The sequence below is a fragment of the Glycine soja genome, chromosome 9, assembly GCF_004193775.1.
Source record: "Glycine soja cultivar W05 chromosome 9, ASM419377v2, whole genome shotgun sequence".
Taxonomy (NCBI): Eukaryota; Viridiplantae; Streptophyta; class Magnoliopsida; order Fabales; family Fabaceae; genus Glycine; species Glycine soja.
In genome coordinates this window covers 5,594,513-5,609,088 of record NC_041010.1, presented here as the reverse complement: position 1 = coordinate 5,609,088, position 14,576 = coordinate 5,594,513, and the positions used below count along the sequence as shown (strand labels likewise).

Here is a 14,576-nt window from a genome sequence, read left to right as displayed (position 1 = left end):
AAATATGAAATGTACAATGAAAGTATGATTCCATTGCATAGTGTACAACAAAATTATACTTTCGTTGTACATTTTTTTTTATAAATCATATTAATTAAATAATTAGAATTTGCAATGCAATGAAATCTTCTGTTGTGCTGGAAGTTATTGTCAAAAAATAAAAAAAAATGAAATCTTGATTCTGTTGTGTTGTCATAAGCGAAAAAAAAGTAACATGAGAAGGGGAAGGATACCTAAGGGAAGGGGGGGGAAGGAAGAGAGGAGTGGGGTGGGTGCTGGGAGAAAAAAGAAAGAAAATATATTTTGGTAATTGCACTTGCATGATAGGGATAAAAACAATTTTGGAGGGGCCAATAACAATTCCGTGGAAACTACTGAAAGCGGCCCATTTAGATTCGTATTGGGGCAAGAAAAAGATGTTGCTCAAACCCGATCCTCATAATGCGATGAACTGGGTCGAATCCAGATCCCGGTCTGCAAGTGGCAAGTCCCTTCTTGTTGTTATTTAATTGTTAATTTAAATGAAATAAAATAATAATTATGACAAATTGCATCACTTTTCAAGATTCCTTGAAATTCTTCTTAAACTTCTTCTTCTTCTACCTGGTTCGTTAATTTGAGGCCAAGTGTTCCTGCTTCTTTCGGTGATAGTCTCTCTCATCGCGATCTTTCGAAAACCCTACTTTCTTTCTCTCTCTCTCTCTCTCTCTCTCTCTCTTCTGAAGCTGCTCGGAAGTTTCGAATTCGATTCCAGCATGAATTTCAGTGAGCTCAATTCGGCGCTGTGATCCGCACAACCATGTGGTTTTCCTTCTGGAGATCCAGAGATCGTTTCACCTTGGATCATCTCAGGTTTGCGTTCCAAATTGCGTAAAATGCCACCTAAATTGGAACACACAAATTGAATTAAAGACAAAATCTGCATTCCTTTTTCGGCCGATCGATGATTCAATTATGCCTGAGACCTGTAGTGTGTGAATTTTTGTTTTAGTTGTTTCTGTTTGTGGCTGGATGCTTGAATTGAAGTGAAGAGTTTGGGCTTTTGAACTTTTCTGCTCTTCCTAACTTACCGTACTATTTTGCCTGTTGATTTGAATTATAATAGTTGCAAGGTATAATTTGATTTAGTGCATAACACCAGAGAGCGAGCGAGAGGGACTGAGAAGAACAGAAAATGCTCCATTGGTTATGGTAACTGGATATGTAATTGACTGGTTTTGTTTGCAGTGGAGAGTGACTGTAACACACTCTATTGTTGGCTAAAGTTTATTGGAAATTACACAATCAAGAGTGGGTTTATCAAATTAGGAATGAGACCTGCACAATTTTGTGATTCACAATAAATTTTAGCTAACAAGGAATGTGTTGCTTGCATTTTTCTTATTTTAAATGATAAAAATGCACAGAGCTGTGTGTTCCATAGGTATCATTTAGAGCATTAGTTTCTTTTCTGCAACAAATCCCTTGTCGTGTCTCCAAATTTGCCAGGTGCCAATCATGTCCCCCCCTGGTAAAATATATGTATAACAAAGAGAAAGATTGGGGCTCTCTCTTGGAGGCATTTCTTATTTTGTTGTCAGCATTTTATAAGGGGATTGGGAGAGGGGATAGAGGATATGAGTCTTGTTGCTAATGCTAACCCGGTTGTGATTTCTTTAATGTTGACTTGAAGTTCATTTTGTATGCTTAATGATAATATAAAAAATGATCGGGTAAACTTCACTGATATTTTGTTTATTCATTAAGTGTTGTCTTGCTGCCTTATGGTGCATAGGTACTTAACTGATCAATTGGCGAAAGTTCAGATAGTAAACGAGGTTAATAAGGTAATAATAACTTCATCCTAATCTCAGAACATTCTTTGACTCGTTTTTCATGGTTTTCCTAGTTTTCTAAATTGTGTAATGTGTGGAAGGATTTTGTTATTGAGGCACTGAGATCTATTGCGGAGTTGATAACATATGGTGACCAACACGACCCAAGCTTTTTTGAGTGAGATTCCCTTGTGCTTATGTTACTCACTACTCAGTAAAGTTTGTTTAGTGCTGGCAATTTATATATCATGGCTTGTGGCAGATTCTTCATGGAAAAGCAAGTTGTGGCAGAGTTTGTACGTGTTCTTAAACTTAGCAGAACCGTTAGTATTCCACTTCAGTTGCTACAGACAGTGAGCATTATGATCCAGAACCTAAGAAGTGAACACGCTATATGTATGTTGATTGCCAAATACAGTGTTCCCTATTATGCAGTTACATTGGTTTCTCGGCTAGATTTAACAATGTTGACGGGCAAAATAATCGTCTTTTTTGTACCTTTTGCAGATTATATGTTTAGTAATGAACATATGAACTACCTAATTACATATTCATTCGACTTTCACAACGAAGAGCTATTGTCATACTACATATCCTTTTTAAGGTTCGTTTTGATGCATCCTATTGTTGAATGAAAGTTTATGATTCATGAAGTCTGTTTTCTGGGGTTTTATAAATTTGTTGATCCTCCTTTGTATAATTTTGCTAACTAGTTCTTTGGTTAAATGTCTTCTGGTCATTGAAGAGCAATAAGTGGAAAATTGAACAAGAATACAATTTCTCTGCTTGTGAAGACTCGCAATGTAAGTTTTTCTGCTCTCTGGATCTACTTATTCTGATAATTATTCAGAATATTAGCTTAAGGGAGACCTGTAAGATGGTCTTAATAACAATAATATTTAAGGCTTTAAAATGGAAAAAGAGTTGAGAGTGATTTTTGATTTATTTTTCTAGCTGTTGGCTATAAAAAGTGGGCAATACATGTTTTAAGGAAGATTCTTTGTGTTGAAAGTTCTTGGTATCAAAAAAAGAAATGAATGGAAGGATAAAAAATTAACTGTTTAAATACAGAGAATAGATTTGAACCAGAAACCTGTTGAACAATTGGTATTCCTGTAAGCTGTAACAGTCCATCTTGTGAGATTATTAATTTTATGGATATATGCACAGTTGGCCATCTGTTTTTGCTCAGTCTTTCAAGCTTAGTTGATTTTTTTTTTGGTTAAATTACTCAGTTGGTCCCTAAAATATTTGGTAATTTTCAAGTAGGTCCCTAAACTGATTTTTTAAATTGGATCCCAAATTAAAATAGTAGGTCTCTGGGGTTAGTTTATAGTTGCTTGAAACCGTTGGAAAATGACAATTTATGGCGGTTTTAAAAACCCTAGGAACTCAATTAAAAAATATACATGATTCAGGACCTAATTAAAAAAATTATAGTTTGGGTCTTGTAAATTTCCAAATAACCCAACTGAGTAATTTAACCATTTTTTTCAATAATGTTTTTTCTGGGAAGGAGATGTCAGATAATTCTTTGTTTCCTACATCTCTAAATGTTTTTATATTTTTCTATGCATTTAGGATGAAGTAGTTTCATTTCCACTGTATGTTGAGGCAATACGCTTTGCCTTTCATGAGGAGAACATGATTCGCACTGCTGTACGTACTGTGACCCTTAATGTTTATCATGGTAAGATTTACTATTTTACGTGGCCTTCCCCCTCCATTTTTTTTTTCCTGAACTCAGTTATCTTATGATGCAAAAATATTTAATTTTCTGACAATTGTCTGTGCACTTTTCAGTTGGGGATGAATGTGTTAATAGATATATAACCAGTGTACCTCACACCGATTACTTCTCGAACCTGGTTTCATTTTTTAGGAATCAATGTATGGATTTAAATAGACTGGTCTCTGAAACACTCAAGTAAGACATCATATCTTCTTTTCTCTTTGGCATATTAACTTCAGATTTTCTTCTTTCCTGATAGAGAAATTATTGTTACCGAGACAGAAATCCATGCCCAGATTCAACTTCTACAATTATTGCTGCTGTAGATGAAATTGAGGATAACCTGTATTACTTTAGCGATGTTATCTCTGCTGGAATTCCTGATGTTGGGAGGCTAATAACAGACAGCATTTTGATGCTTCTGATTTTTCCGTTACTTCTTCCTTCCCTGAGAGTAGTGGATGCTAATGTATGGAACTTCTCTTTATGTCTTTCTATGTTCACTTTGATCAACATTTGCATCTGTTCAAGGATCTCTAAAAGATTTTTTCTTGGAGGGGATTTTTATTTAATATTTATTATACAGCGTGTTCTTATTAATGTTTAGTAGCACATTAATACAGGACATGCAAAGTGGTGTTGTCACTTCTCTCTACTTACTTTGTTGCATCTTAAGGATAGTCAAGATCAAAGATTTGGCAAATACCATAGTCGTTGCTCTTTTTTATCCCTTAGAGACCTTTACAAGATTTTCTAGGGGTAAAGTCAATGGCTATATCTCTGAATTTGGTCTTACATCCGTAAGCCAAGAACCAGATGATGATAATATTGCCAAGGGCAATGCAGGATGCTTGACAGTGAATGTGCCAAACTCTTCTAGTTCTTCAGGTTTCAACCCAGAAAGTGTTATGTCAGAAGATAATTGTAGCAGTTCAAATTTGGCTTTAAGGTAAAGGTCTCTCTTTTCACCTGAATTTAAACTTGATTTTTGTTGATATATTAATAGATTGAAAACAGTTCACTTGTGTTTTCTTCTTATCTTTGGATCTGGAAGCATTTGTAAACTTGCCAGGCGAGCTCAAACTATTATTCCTATAGTTTTTACTGAGTAATTGAAGTGACAACATGCAATTTCTATTCTATCAAATAAAAAAGTAGTATTCTAATTCTTGGACTTTTGCTAACAATTCTGATGAATTTTTTGTCATCATGTCTACTCTAATTGATGTAGGGAGGTTTTGCTTTCATATGTTACTAAAGGGGATGATGTACTAGTTTGGGGTTCTTTGAGTGTTCTTGCCACTCTACTGCAAACTAAAGGTTGTGCCAGTGAATATCTGTTTGCTTTACCATTGCCATCATTTCTGTTTTCTTAATATATCTTGTTCTGTAGAACTTGATGAATCAATGCTAGATAGGCTTGGAATTCTTCCACAACGCAAACAGCACAAGAAACAGTTATTGGTACGTTGCATCTTCCATTTTGCCCATTTTATATTTATAAGCATTTGACTATTGGTTTTTGCCTCCATTTGTCAATATGGTGCATCAGGTAGGATTTCTTCTATTGATATCCACAGCCCAAATTTTTGTAATAAATTATCCCACAAGGTTATATTGTTGCTGCTGTAGATGATGTCCCGTATTCTGTATTTTAAGATTTGCTGGCCATATTAAATGTGGCATTTTATGCCAAATATGCAGAGAAGTTGAGTATTAGAGCTCAGGAAGTGATATTATTATTATTATTTCTTTTCGTTAGGACTTTATCCTGACTAGCATTTTTACGATTACTGTTGAATTTACCTTCAAGTGCCATTATTAAAAGATCTGTAAATACAGCAACCTATAATGTAGCCTTTTCCCACTAGATTCTTGGTATCCCTGCCTCCAGAGATTAGGCTACCGTTTGTATGATCAATTTCCCTAATTGCAGCTTCTACAATTATCCTACACACATGCATGAATCGCTCAAGGCAAAGTTTTACCTTTTTTGTATTTTTTTCTATTCTACGAAAGGTACTACCCCAACTTCCTCAATAAAAAATTATTCCTAATCTTGTCTAGTATATCCACTCATCTAATGCAACATTGATTTTATTCTATTGACTTTTTACCGCCCAACATTCTGTGTCATACAACATCCTAGGTCCTATAACTGGTAAAAATTTTCCTTTGTTAGAGTGGTATCTTTCTGTCATAAATCATAACACTAAAATCACTCCATTTCTTTCTCCTTTCTTGAATTCAATGGTTTAGATCTCCATCTATTTCTTGTTTTGTATGATCCTCAAAGTTAGGATTGGTGCGCTTCCTGCTAAATTTACATTCTACTTCTATTTAAATGAGAGCCATATTCATTCATCACTAACTTCTCATTTATTTCCTTTCTCGACTATTTTCAACTAGGACTATATTGTCTGCAAAAATGAGATGTCGAGACTTTCTTTTAATAGCCTAAATGGCACATATTAACATCCCTACTATTCTTGGATGTGATATTCTATACATGTAGTAGAAGTTGCTGGAGAAGGCTTCATTCAATGCTTAGAGTGCAAAGGAAGAATAAGAAAGTTGTTTTGTGGATAGAAAAAAGAAAAGGGAAATAATTGTTGATGGCAGCAATTGCAAATTTGAAATACTAGTAGAAATCAACTATTGACTTGTGTTTAGAATTTATCTGAATTAAGTTTTGGCAAGGAGCTTTTGTTTTGAGGAAATAAAGTTAGGATGTGTGAAAACCTGATCTACATAATGTCTTGAATAATTATCTTAGGAAGGTATTCTAATCTCTTTGGTTGGTGGAAGAAACAATGATATGGTGGAGGATTTGGCATGTTTACCTAGGAAGGTTATTTGCCCGATAGTTTATTGATTTTTTTTCGTTCATTTTGAAATAGGGCTCATTTCTGTAGTAGGGGAAGATAGCTCATAGTTTTAATCTAGTGAAGTGGTGCTTCTTTCCACTTTTGATGAATTTGGTTTATTGTTGTATGTTATTTGATTGATATTGTATATTTCTGTAGCAAGCTTTGGTTGGTGAGGCTTCAGGTGAAGAGCAACTTTTTTCTTCTGAAAATAGCTTGATGAGGGATGGCAGTGGATGTGAGCTTGATGTCTATCTTGAAAAGATCAAGGTTTGCAGTCCTTGTTTTTAAGTGTTAGTAGCAGTCCTTTATTTGAAAAGATAATATGAGACAAGATTGGGTCAACCCAATATATTCACATAATATATTAATATTAACATTATGTTTAACTAAACCATAGAATTAAAGAAGTATAAAACCCAATTAAGATATATTCAATATATATTTCAAAACTAATAATATCAATATAAATATAATATCATGTTATATAAAGCTATTCATTAAGTTTAAAAGTTTTTTATTAACACATAATTGTTAAAGTATAAATTTTTAAAAAATTGTAGGACACTGATTCAGGTTGGGGTTGGGATGAACGAATCATAATTGACTTTGGCTCAAGTGGGGATGAAACAAAATATCTTGTCAAATTGGTGGGATATTTTGTTCATGGGTCCAGACGGAACAAGCATCTGATATGATACAATACTTAAATACTGACATTTTTTTAAGATACTGGGAGAACATTATATATTAGTTATTAAATAAAATATGTATATCATATGTGTAAAAGAAACATCTGCACGTGATTGTCCCATCCTAGACTAAGTTTCAAGTTATCCATCTCCCGAGTCCATATATTATAATTTTGAGGTTGGCAAGTACTTTGAGGGTGGTGGATATCCAAAAATAAAAGCATACACCAAAAACACAAATGCAGGCGAATTATGAGTATCAGTTTTGGTATGGATGCGCCAGCCTATTTGGAGTATCTATGTATCACAGGGTCAATATAAATACTTACTAATTGGCTATATGAAATTTTGAATCTGTTTTGATAATTTCTAATAGATTCTATCTAAATTGTATTAATGTTTGATTTGATTCACTTAATTTTGTGATGTATTTGTGGAGCAAGTTATATGTTCCATTGTGTTTTTCTTACTAATATTTAGAAGCTCCTTCACATGATATTAGCTTCCTTAGTTTTTGTTTACCATGTTTTACAGGAGCAATATGGGTTATCTTTTCTGCCTTCTGATTTTCTTATGAGCCCTCGTGTGCCTAGATTTCAGGTACGTGTTTGCATCTCGTTGAGTCTTGTTTATGTAATAGTTCCATCTATACTTTGTAAAAGTCCTTGACTCCTTATTGGTTGGCATATCTTTTCATTTAAGATAATGGAACTGTAGCACTTGCATAGTTGGCTAACTGGCTCCTTATAGTAGGTTGTATTTTTGTAGACTCCACTCAATGATGTCTTTTTTTTTTTTTTAAATAGAAAAGGAATTATATTAGAGAGAAAGGAGGTAAAGTACAACTGGGGAAAGATAATATATTCTCTAAAACATAAGAAATTAAATACAACACGGAGCATGAGAGAAACTCAAGAATGCAGCAAAGGAAGGCTGCCCAGTGTCTCTTCATATCAGAAATAGCAACTTGAAACAGCCATTGACCAAAGACCCAAGAGATGGCATAAACTGATAAACAGAATCCTACCTTGGAGGCTGTAGCAAGTTTAAGGGAAATAAGACTCAAGGATGTGTTTGTTGATATTATATATGTATAACATAATATTGATAACTTCATAATAATACAAATTAAATTTCACTTATAAATGTCATAACTCATGACACACAATATTCAAAATTAAATATGAAATTAAATCAAATATGTCATAATATTCATTGGCAACTGCAATAGGAAACTAAATAAATATAATTGATAAAATTATCAATCATGATAATAGTAGGTAAGAATTGTATTAATCATCATAATATTGGTTTTTCTTATAATAAATAAGTATTTTTTTTCCAGTGAACTGGTTATGCTTGGTTTGCCCGATTTAACTGGTTTTTGGGGTTAAATGAAATGATCTAATGTCTGGTCCCAGTTCTACCATCTAGTCTGATCTAGTTTTGACAACATAGATGAATGCTTTACATAAACATATAATGATTAGTTGTTCCTAGTATTGTTAGCAATACTTTTATCTCTTTCTGTGTTTTTTCTTGCTGTTCTACAAGGCTACTCTGAATTTTAGAGTTGGTCTCCATATTTACCATTTCTGCAATACCAAGTTCTATCACATTATGTTTAGTAATTTAATTATGTATAATGTGTGTGTGTGTGTGTGCATGCATTTTTCAGGTGCTCGATGCATTAGTGAGTCTCTTTTGCCGTTCTAATATATCTGCAGAGACACTGTGGGATGGTGGTTGGCTTTTACGCCAGTTGCTTCCTTACAGCGAGGCAGAATTCAATAGTCATCACCTGGAATTGCTGCAAGTAAGAACATATTAGGCTTTACCAGCAACACCCACAGAATTAATGCATGCACCTATTGTATATTGTTTGTATATATAGGATGTCCAACTCTTTGCTTAGTTTATTGAAGTGATTTTTGAGTGTGGCACAAGGAATATCTTGGTTCATTATCTGTTTTATGTTCTTCCAGATGTATAACTTGCGAAGACTCAATTATTCTTATGTAGACCTTTTTATTGAAGTTGCTGAATATTTCCTCAAAAATGGTTATTGCTTACTATTATGAAGTTAAAATTTCTTTCTACTTTTCCTAATATTATTTTCACAAATCTTTGAAGGAATTTAAGAGTAGTTTGAGAGAAGATACTGATACAAATTACACAAAAAGCTTTCATGCTTTTCAAGTATCGCCATCTATGATATTTTTTTTTATTAATCCTAGTTTTGGGTTGGAATTGTGAATAATATTCTTGAGAATTTGATCTTTAACAATGGTGTAGTATGATCTATGTAGCCAACTTCACCTAGTGGGATAAAACTTTCGTTGCTAGTTTTGGGATGGAATGGGGGTTATTTCTAAATTCCAAAAGGTTCAAGTTTTTAAAGTGAATTATGGTTCTTTGATTTGCAAACCTAGTCAATGAGTGAGTGAGTGACTTTGTTGATGGTTTGTATGATGATTGCTTGCATTGGAGCATATGTGCCAATGGCATATATGAAATAATTAATAGTCAATTAATATGTTGAATGCATGGGTATTGACATGAATTTACCATATTTCCATTTGGTTTTTATCAATGCATTCAATATATGAATCTCATATCTGCTATTTGCATCTCCCAATAGTCGTTGCATCTTTTTCCTCCCAAATACAGGTTTCATACAAGAATTCTGCTACTGCTCTTGTAAAGGAGGTTAGAGGTTTCTGGCCCGATCTTCTTATTACAGTTCTTTGCAATGAGTGGAGAAAATGCAAAAAAGGTGATTTTATAACTTATCTTGTGCTTAATGGATTTCTATGTTCAAGTGTTTTACTTTTGTGCTATAACCAAATAGTTTTCTACCTGTAGCAATGGAGTCATCATACCCTCCTAAAGAACCAAAGTGCATACTTTTTCCTTCTCAGATGCTATCTTCAGAAGGTAAGCTTGTACCATCAACCATGGAGCTGTTACAATATTCGTTTTTTTCCTTTGGCTGGTGGTTATGGAGAGAATAGTAAGAGTGCCCTTAATTGATGTTTCTGTTTGTACAGAAGATATACCTGAGGGCTCATCATTTGCTGCTGGAGAAAAAATGCATGAACTAGTGAAGGTCTGTACTTATTCTTTGCCTGTTATTTTCTTTAAAGTGCACTATAGCATACATGCTAACACTGTTGGACTTTTCAATTCTGGTTTTTCATGAATTGCATGCCCACTCTTTCTTTTAGGTATTTGTAGTTCTGCACCAGCTTCAAATATTCACTCTAGGTAGACCTTTGCCTGAGAAACCTCTTATTTATCCTCCTGGTGATCTCCCAGCAAATTCTCGTGCCCAAACTTCTGGACTTGATGTTTCAGGCCCAAAACCAGGAACTGAAGTCAGCCTTGGTAAATGTTCATAACTGGAGTTTTCTGTATTCTCTCTTGACTGTTTTTACTTTTTACATATATTGAAGTTATTACTTAGACATAGGAAAGTTCAAATGGAAAAAAGAAGAAAGAAGAGAAGAACCTGGGGATTTTGATGTGTGTTGCGAGGGGACAGGGGAGCAGAATAAACTCTGTAGTTATCATAATTGCATAACATAGTCTGAGAGCATCACTAATCAAGTACTCCTGATTTGAGATGGAAATTTATAATTTGTGTGCTATTATTAGAACTCCTAATTCTGATGGATACCCTATTTTGAATAGTACCAAAACATACACATATCTTATATTTCCAAGATCCTATTATTCATATCCCATGCAGCTGGACCCTATGCTGTATTCCCTCTCCCTGTTCCTTTAGACAGGGGAAAAGGGGGAATAATTTGGTTTTTCTATTTTGTTTTTCATAATACTGTGCCTAAAATGAGTTTTAGAAATGGTATGTTGAAGAGCTGTTTTTCATGTGTTTTTCATGTGTACTGGAGGGTTTATGGCCTTATAAAGCCAAGATTCTAAAATGCATTATAAACATGCTATGTCAGTTTCACCAATTAATAGTTACATGAAACCAATACACATTGTTTGGAAATAAACCTAACTGCAGAGAGAGAGAGAAAATTGTGCCCAGTTGAAATGTGAAGGAATGTTGGCAATTTTCTAGAAAATAATTTATTGTGCAAATTGTAGTTTTATTTTTCTCTCTTGATGGTACTCTTTTTTATAGGAAACCCTCAATTTGGTCTGCCAAAATTACGTGTATCAGTATCATGATCACCTCACCACATTAGTTGATAGGATTTGAAAGTCCAGTGAGGAATACTTCAAGTGTGCAAGATAAATAAAATATACAAGATAAAGTAATCAAGATAGGGAAGAGAGAAATGCAAACTCAGTTTATCCTGGTTCGGCCACTTCCTGTGTCTACGTCCAGTCCTCAAACAATCTACTTGAGATTTCCACTAACTTTGTAAAAATTCTTTTTACAACTTCTAAACACCTGAGAGATCTATTTCTCTTGTATTCAGGAAACTCACAATTCAAGAGATGAACAACCTCTTGATCTCAATATGTCTTTAAAGAAAGTACAAATGTTTTTCTTTTTTAGAGAATAAGATACAAGATGAAGTTCTTAGAAGAATCCTTAATTGATTTGCAAGTCTTTGGCCAATGATTTGTTTTTGAGAGGATAAGACAATAAGATTCTGAAAAAACTCTCTAAAAACTTTCGTAGATAAGTCACATATTTATAGACCTTTGGTGGTTTTTCAAAAACTTATGAAGGGATGTGACTTTTCAGAGTAACTTTTAAAATTTTCCTACTGGTAATCGATTACAACTCTTTGGTAATCGATTACACAGTTATGTAAAGAGGAGTCATGACTTTTCAATTTAAATTTTTATAGTTCTGTTACTGATAATCGATTACAGACAAGTGGTAATCGATTACAACTTTCAAATTTTAAAATTTAAATTTCAAATTTTCTGAAAAAGCTTTTCAAAATAATTTTTCTTCTGGCAATCGATTACCATGCCTGGTAATTGATTGTCAGTGGAAAAATGCCTTTTTCAGAAAACGTTAAAAGTATTTTAAAACCTTTTTATAATCAATTTAAAAACTATGTTGTGAGACCAAATCTTTGCAATCACTAAGAGACTCTTTTAACAAAGATAGACTAAGATTTAACTTTCTTCTTGATCTTTGTTTTCTTGGTCTTGATTTGGACTTGAAATAAAACTTATGTTGCTTTTGTCTTGGCATCATCAAAACCTTCATACACATACATTCACAGGATGTAGAATACTGCAATGTTGGGATAGTCGTGTGTTTAATAGTGCTTTAATAGTGCAGGACAGTTATGTAGTAGTTATGTGTCTATGTATGAAGGACGTTATCAGTTATATAGCAGCCATGTATTCCTAGTACATGATGTAAGTAGGGGTTAGGAGGCAGTTATTATGTGTGTATTTGGTAGTTTGGACAGACTTCATTCTCTCTGTAGGAGTTTCTCAATTCTGGGACCATTCATACTTTACTTTCTGTAAAATTTTGTATTTAATCATAATAATAACAAACACTTATTAAACATCATTCAGTTGGTAATATTTCATTCTTAGTAACCAAATTAGTCCCTCAGATTCTTTGTCTCTTACTACTTTAGTCCTTCATAAGGACAACCACACTGACATTTTAGATCTTTTGAGAGGTTAATTTGATGACAAATTTTTTAGAAGACTTACAATTGTGTTTTAAATCTGAGGGATATGATAACCAATTTTTTTTAATAAAATATGGTGATGTGTGTGACTTTGGAGGACTAAATTGAGGGTGTTTCTTTCTCTCTTTTTATTGTCTGTGAATATGTTTCTTTACTTGTAACTCCTTGTTAGAACAGAGTTACATAATATTATTGTAGGTTGACAATCAACTGTTTTTTTGGTAAAATTGCTCTTATTTTCCATTGGCAGTTAATGCTGTGCCTTGTAGAATTGCTTTCGAAAGGGGCAAAGAGCGCCATTTTTGCTTTCTAGCAATCTCTGCAGGAACATCTGGGTGGCTTGTGCTAGCAGAAGAGTTGCCAATGAAGAAGCTCTATGGAGTTATTCGGGTTGCTGCACCTTTGGCTGGGTGCAATGTATGTATATTTGTTTGCCACCTTTGCATTTTTATTTTGGATCAAGTAGTTTGGTTAGCCGACAACAATGGCACAAATTTTTGTTGTTGGTTTAGAGTTTGACAAAGAATGAAAGAGTGAATTGGAAAAATTGAATTTTACAATTATTTTTACTTTGATGACTCAGTATATAATTTCACAATAATCTTGTCTTCATTTTTTAGCCCAGGATTGATGATAAACACCCAAGATGGTTACATCTGCGGATCCGACCATCTTCTTTACCTGTTCTGGATCCTGCCAAGTTCAACCCCAACAGGAAATTAAAGACAAAAGCTTTTGTCGATGGAAGATGGACATTGGCGTTCAGGGATGAGGAGTCTTGCAAGTCTGCTTTATCCATGATTCTTGAAGAGATTAATTTTCTGAGTGATGAGGTTCACAGAAGACTAAAGCCTTTGCTTAACCTTGAAACCGCGTTGGATTTATCAGGCCCAGAGGAGGATTCCTCTTCACATTCAACAACACCTCCCAATTCGGTGTAAGGTCTTTGACTTTATTTGCAATAACATGTGGTTTTCTATTCAAGGGGTGGGAAATTATTAAGTCGGTCACCCTTTTTTTGTATATCCTCCAAATAGACATACCAAATTTGTAGATTAGCTACTGTGGTTTAGTATCATTCTTTTTGTATATTAGTCTTTTCCTTTTGCTGCCTTTCATTCTTTAGGAGCTCTAACCTAGGCCCCATATTTTTGTTTGTATTACATTGTTGCTAAGCTCTGTAACAAATGTATATTTGAGGGAACCCCGTAAAGTAAGTTTTATTCCTTCTTGTCCAGACAAGTGTCTCTATTTATTTTAACGAGCTATTGCTTAATTATATGGATTATGGAATGATGATAGGTCTGGCTAGCCAACGATTCGTTTCATATCATGAGGAATTGCTGATGACTTTGAGTTGAATTGTCAATTTGTAATACATGGATGAATTCTCTCTCTCTCTCTCTCTCTCACACACACACACACAAATCATATTCTGCATTCACACATACTCTAATCATATTCTGCATTTTCTTGCAATGTTGAAAAGTTGGGAAATCACTTAACAGGATCAAACTAGATTCGGTCGAAAAGTTTTGTGTTTTATATTTAACTTAATGGAATTCTCCCCAAGGTTTGAGCATGCAAGATTAATGAACAATTGTGCACCATATGGAAGTATTATGTTAATAGCAACGTAGAAATATTGTGAGAGCATTGATTTTTTTTTTTTTAATTCTCGAAAGGTCTGAATAAGAATAAGTATAAAAAATGCTTTGACAATGCTCTCCAAAGAACACTGCTCACACGCATTCGTATTTACCAGATAAAATTACAGAGATAAGTTGGATTAAAAACACTAAATTGAATTTACTCATGTTCACACT

At 33.9% G+C, this 14,576-nt stretch overlaps 1 protein-coding gene across 4 annotated transcripts; it reads left to right on the top strand.

Moving 5' to 3' along the window:
• The first annotated feature begins 543 nt into the window (after positions 1 to 543).
• Positions 544 to 14,078, top strand: LOC114367672 (protein TRANSPARENT TESTA 9-like). Of its 4 annotated transcripts, XM_028324863.1 has the most exons (21): positions 547 to 852; positions 1,775 to 1,826; positions 1,916 to 1,992; positions 2,077 to 2,210; positions 2,322 to 2,418; positions 2,560 to 2,617; positions 3,396 to 3,504; positions 3,618 to 3,741; positions 3,829 to 4,015; positions 4,170 to 4,495; positions 4,778 to 4,866; positions 4,940 to 5,010; positions 6,573 to 6,683; positions 7,640 to 7,705; positions 8,784 to 8,921; positions 9,776 to 9,881; positions 9,971 to 10,042; positions 10,156 to 10,214; positions 10,333 to 10,492; positions 13,001 to 13,167; positions 13,371 to 14,078. In XM_028324863.1, the coding sequence occupies exons 1-21, from the start codon at positions 800 to 802 to the stop codon at positions 13,689 to 13,691; spliced, it is 2,577 nt and encodes an 858-aa protein (XP_028180664.1). In that variant the 5' UTR covers positions 547 to 799; the 3' UTR covers positions 13,692 to 14,078. The 4 variants fall into 4 exon arrangements, with proteins under 4 accessions (XP_028180665.1, XP_028180663.1, XP_028180662.1 ...); XM_028324864.1 differs by having other exon boundaries at positions 544 to 852; positions 2,077 to 2,418; positions 13,376 to 13,559; XM_028324862.1 differs by having other exon boundaries at positions 545 to 852; positions 2,077 to 2,418; positions 10,159 to 10,214.
• The last annotated feature ends 498 nt before the right edge of the window (positions 14,079 to 14,576 follow it).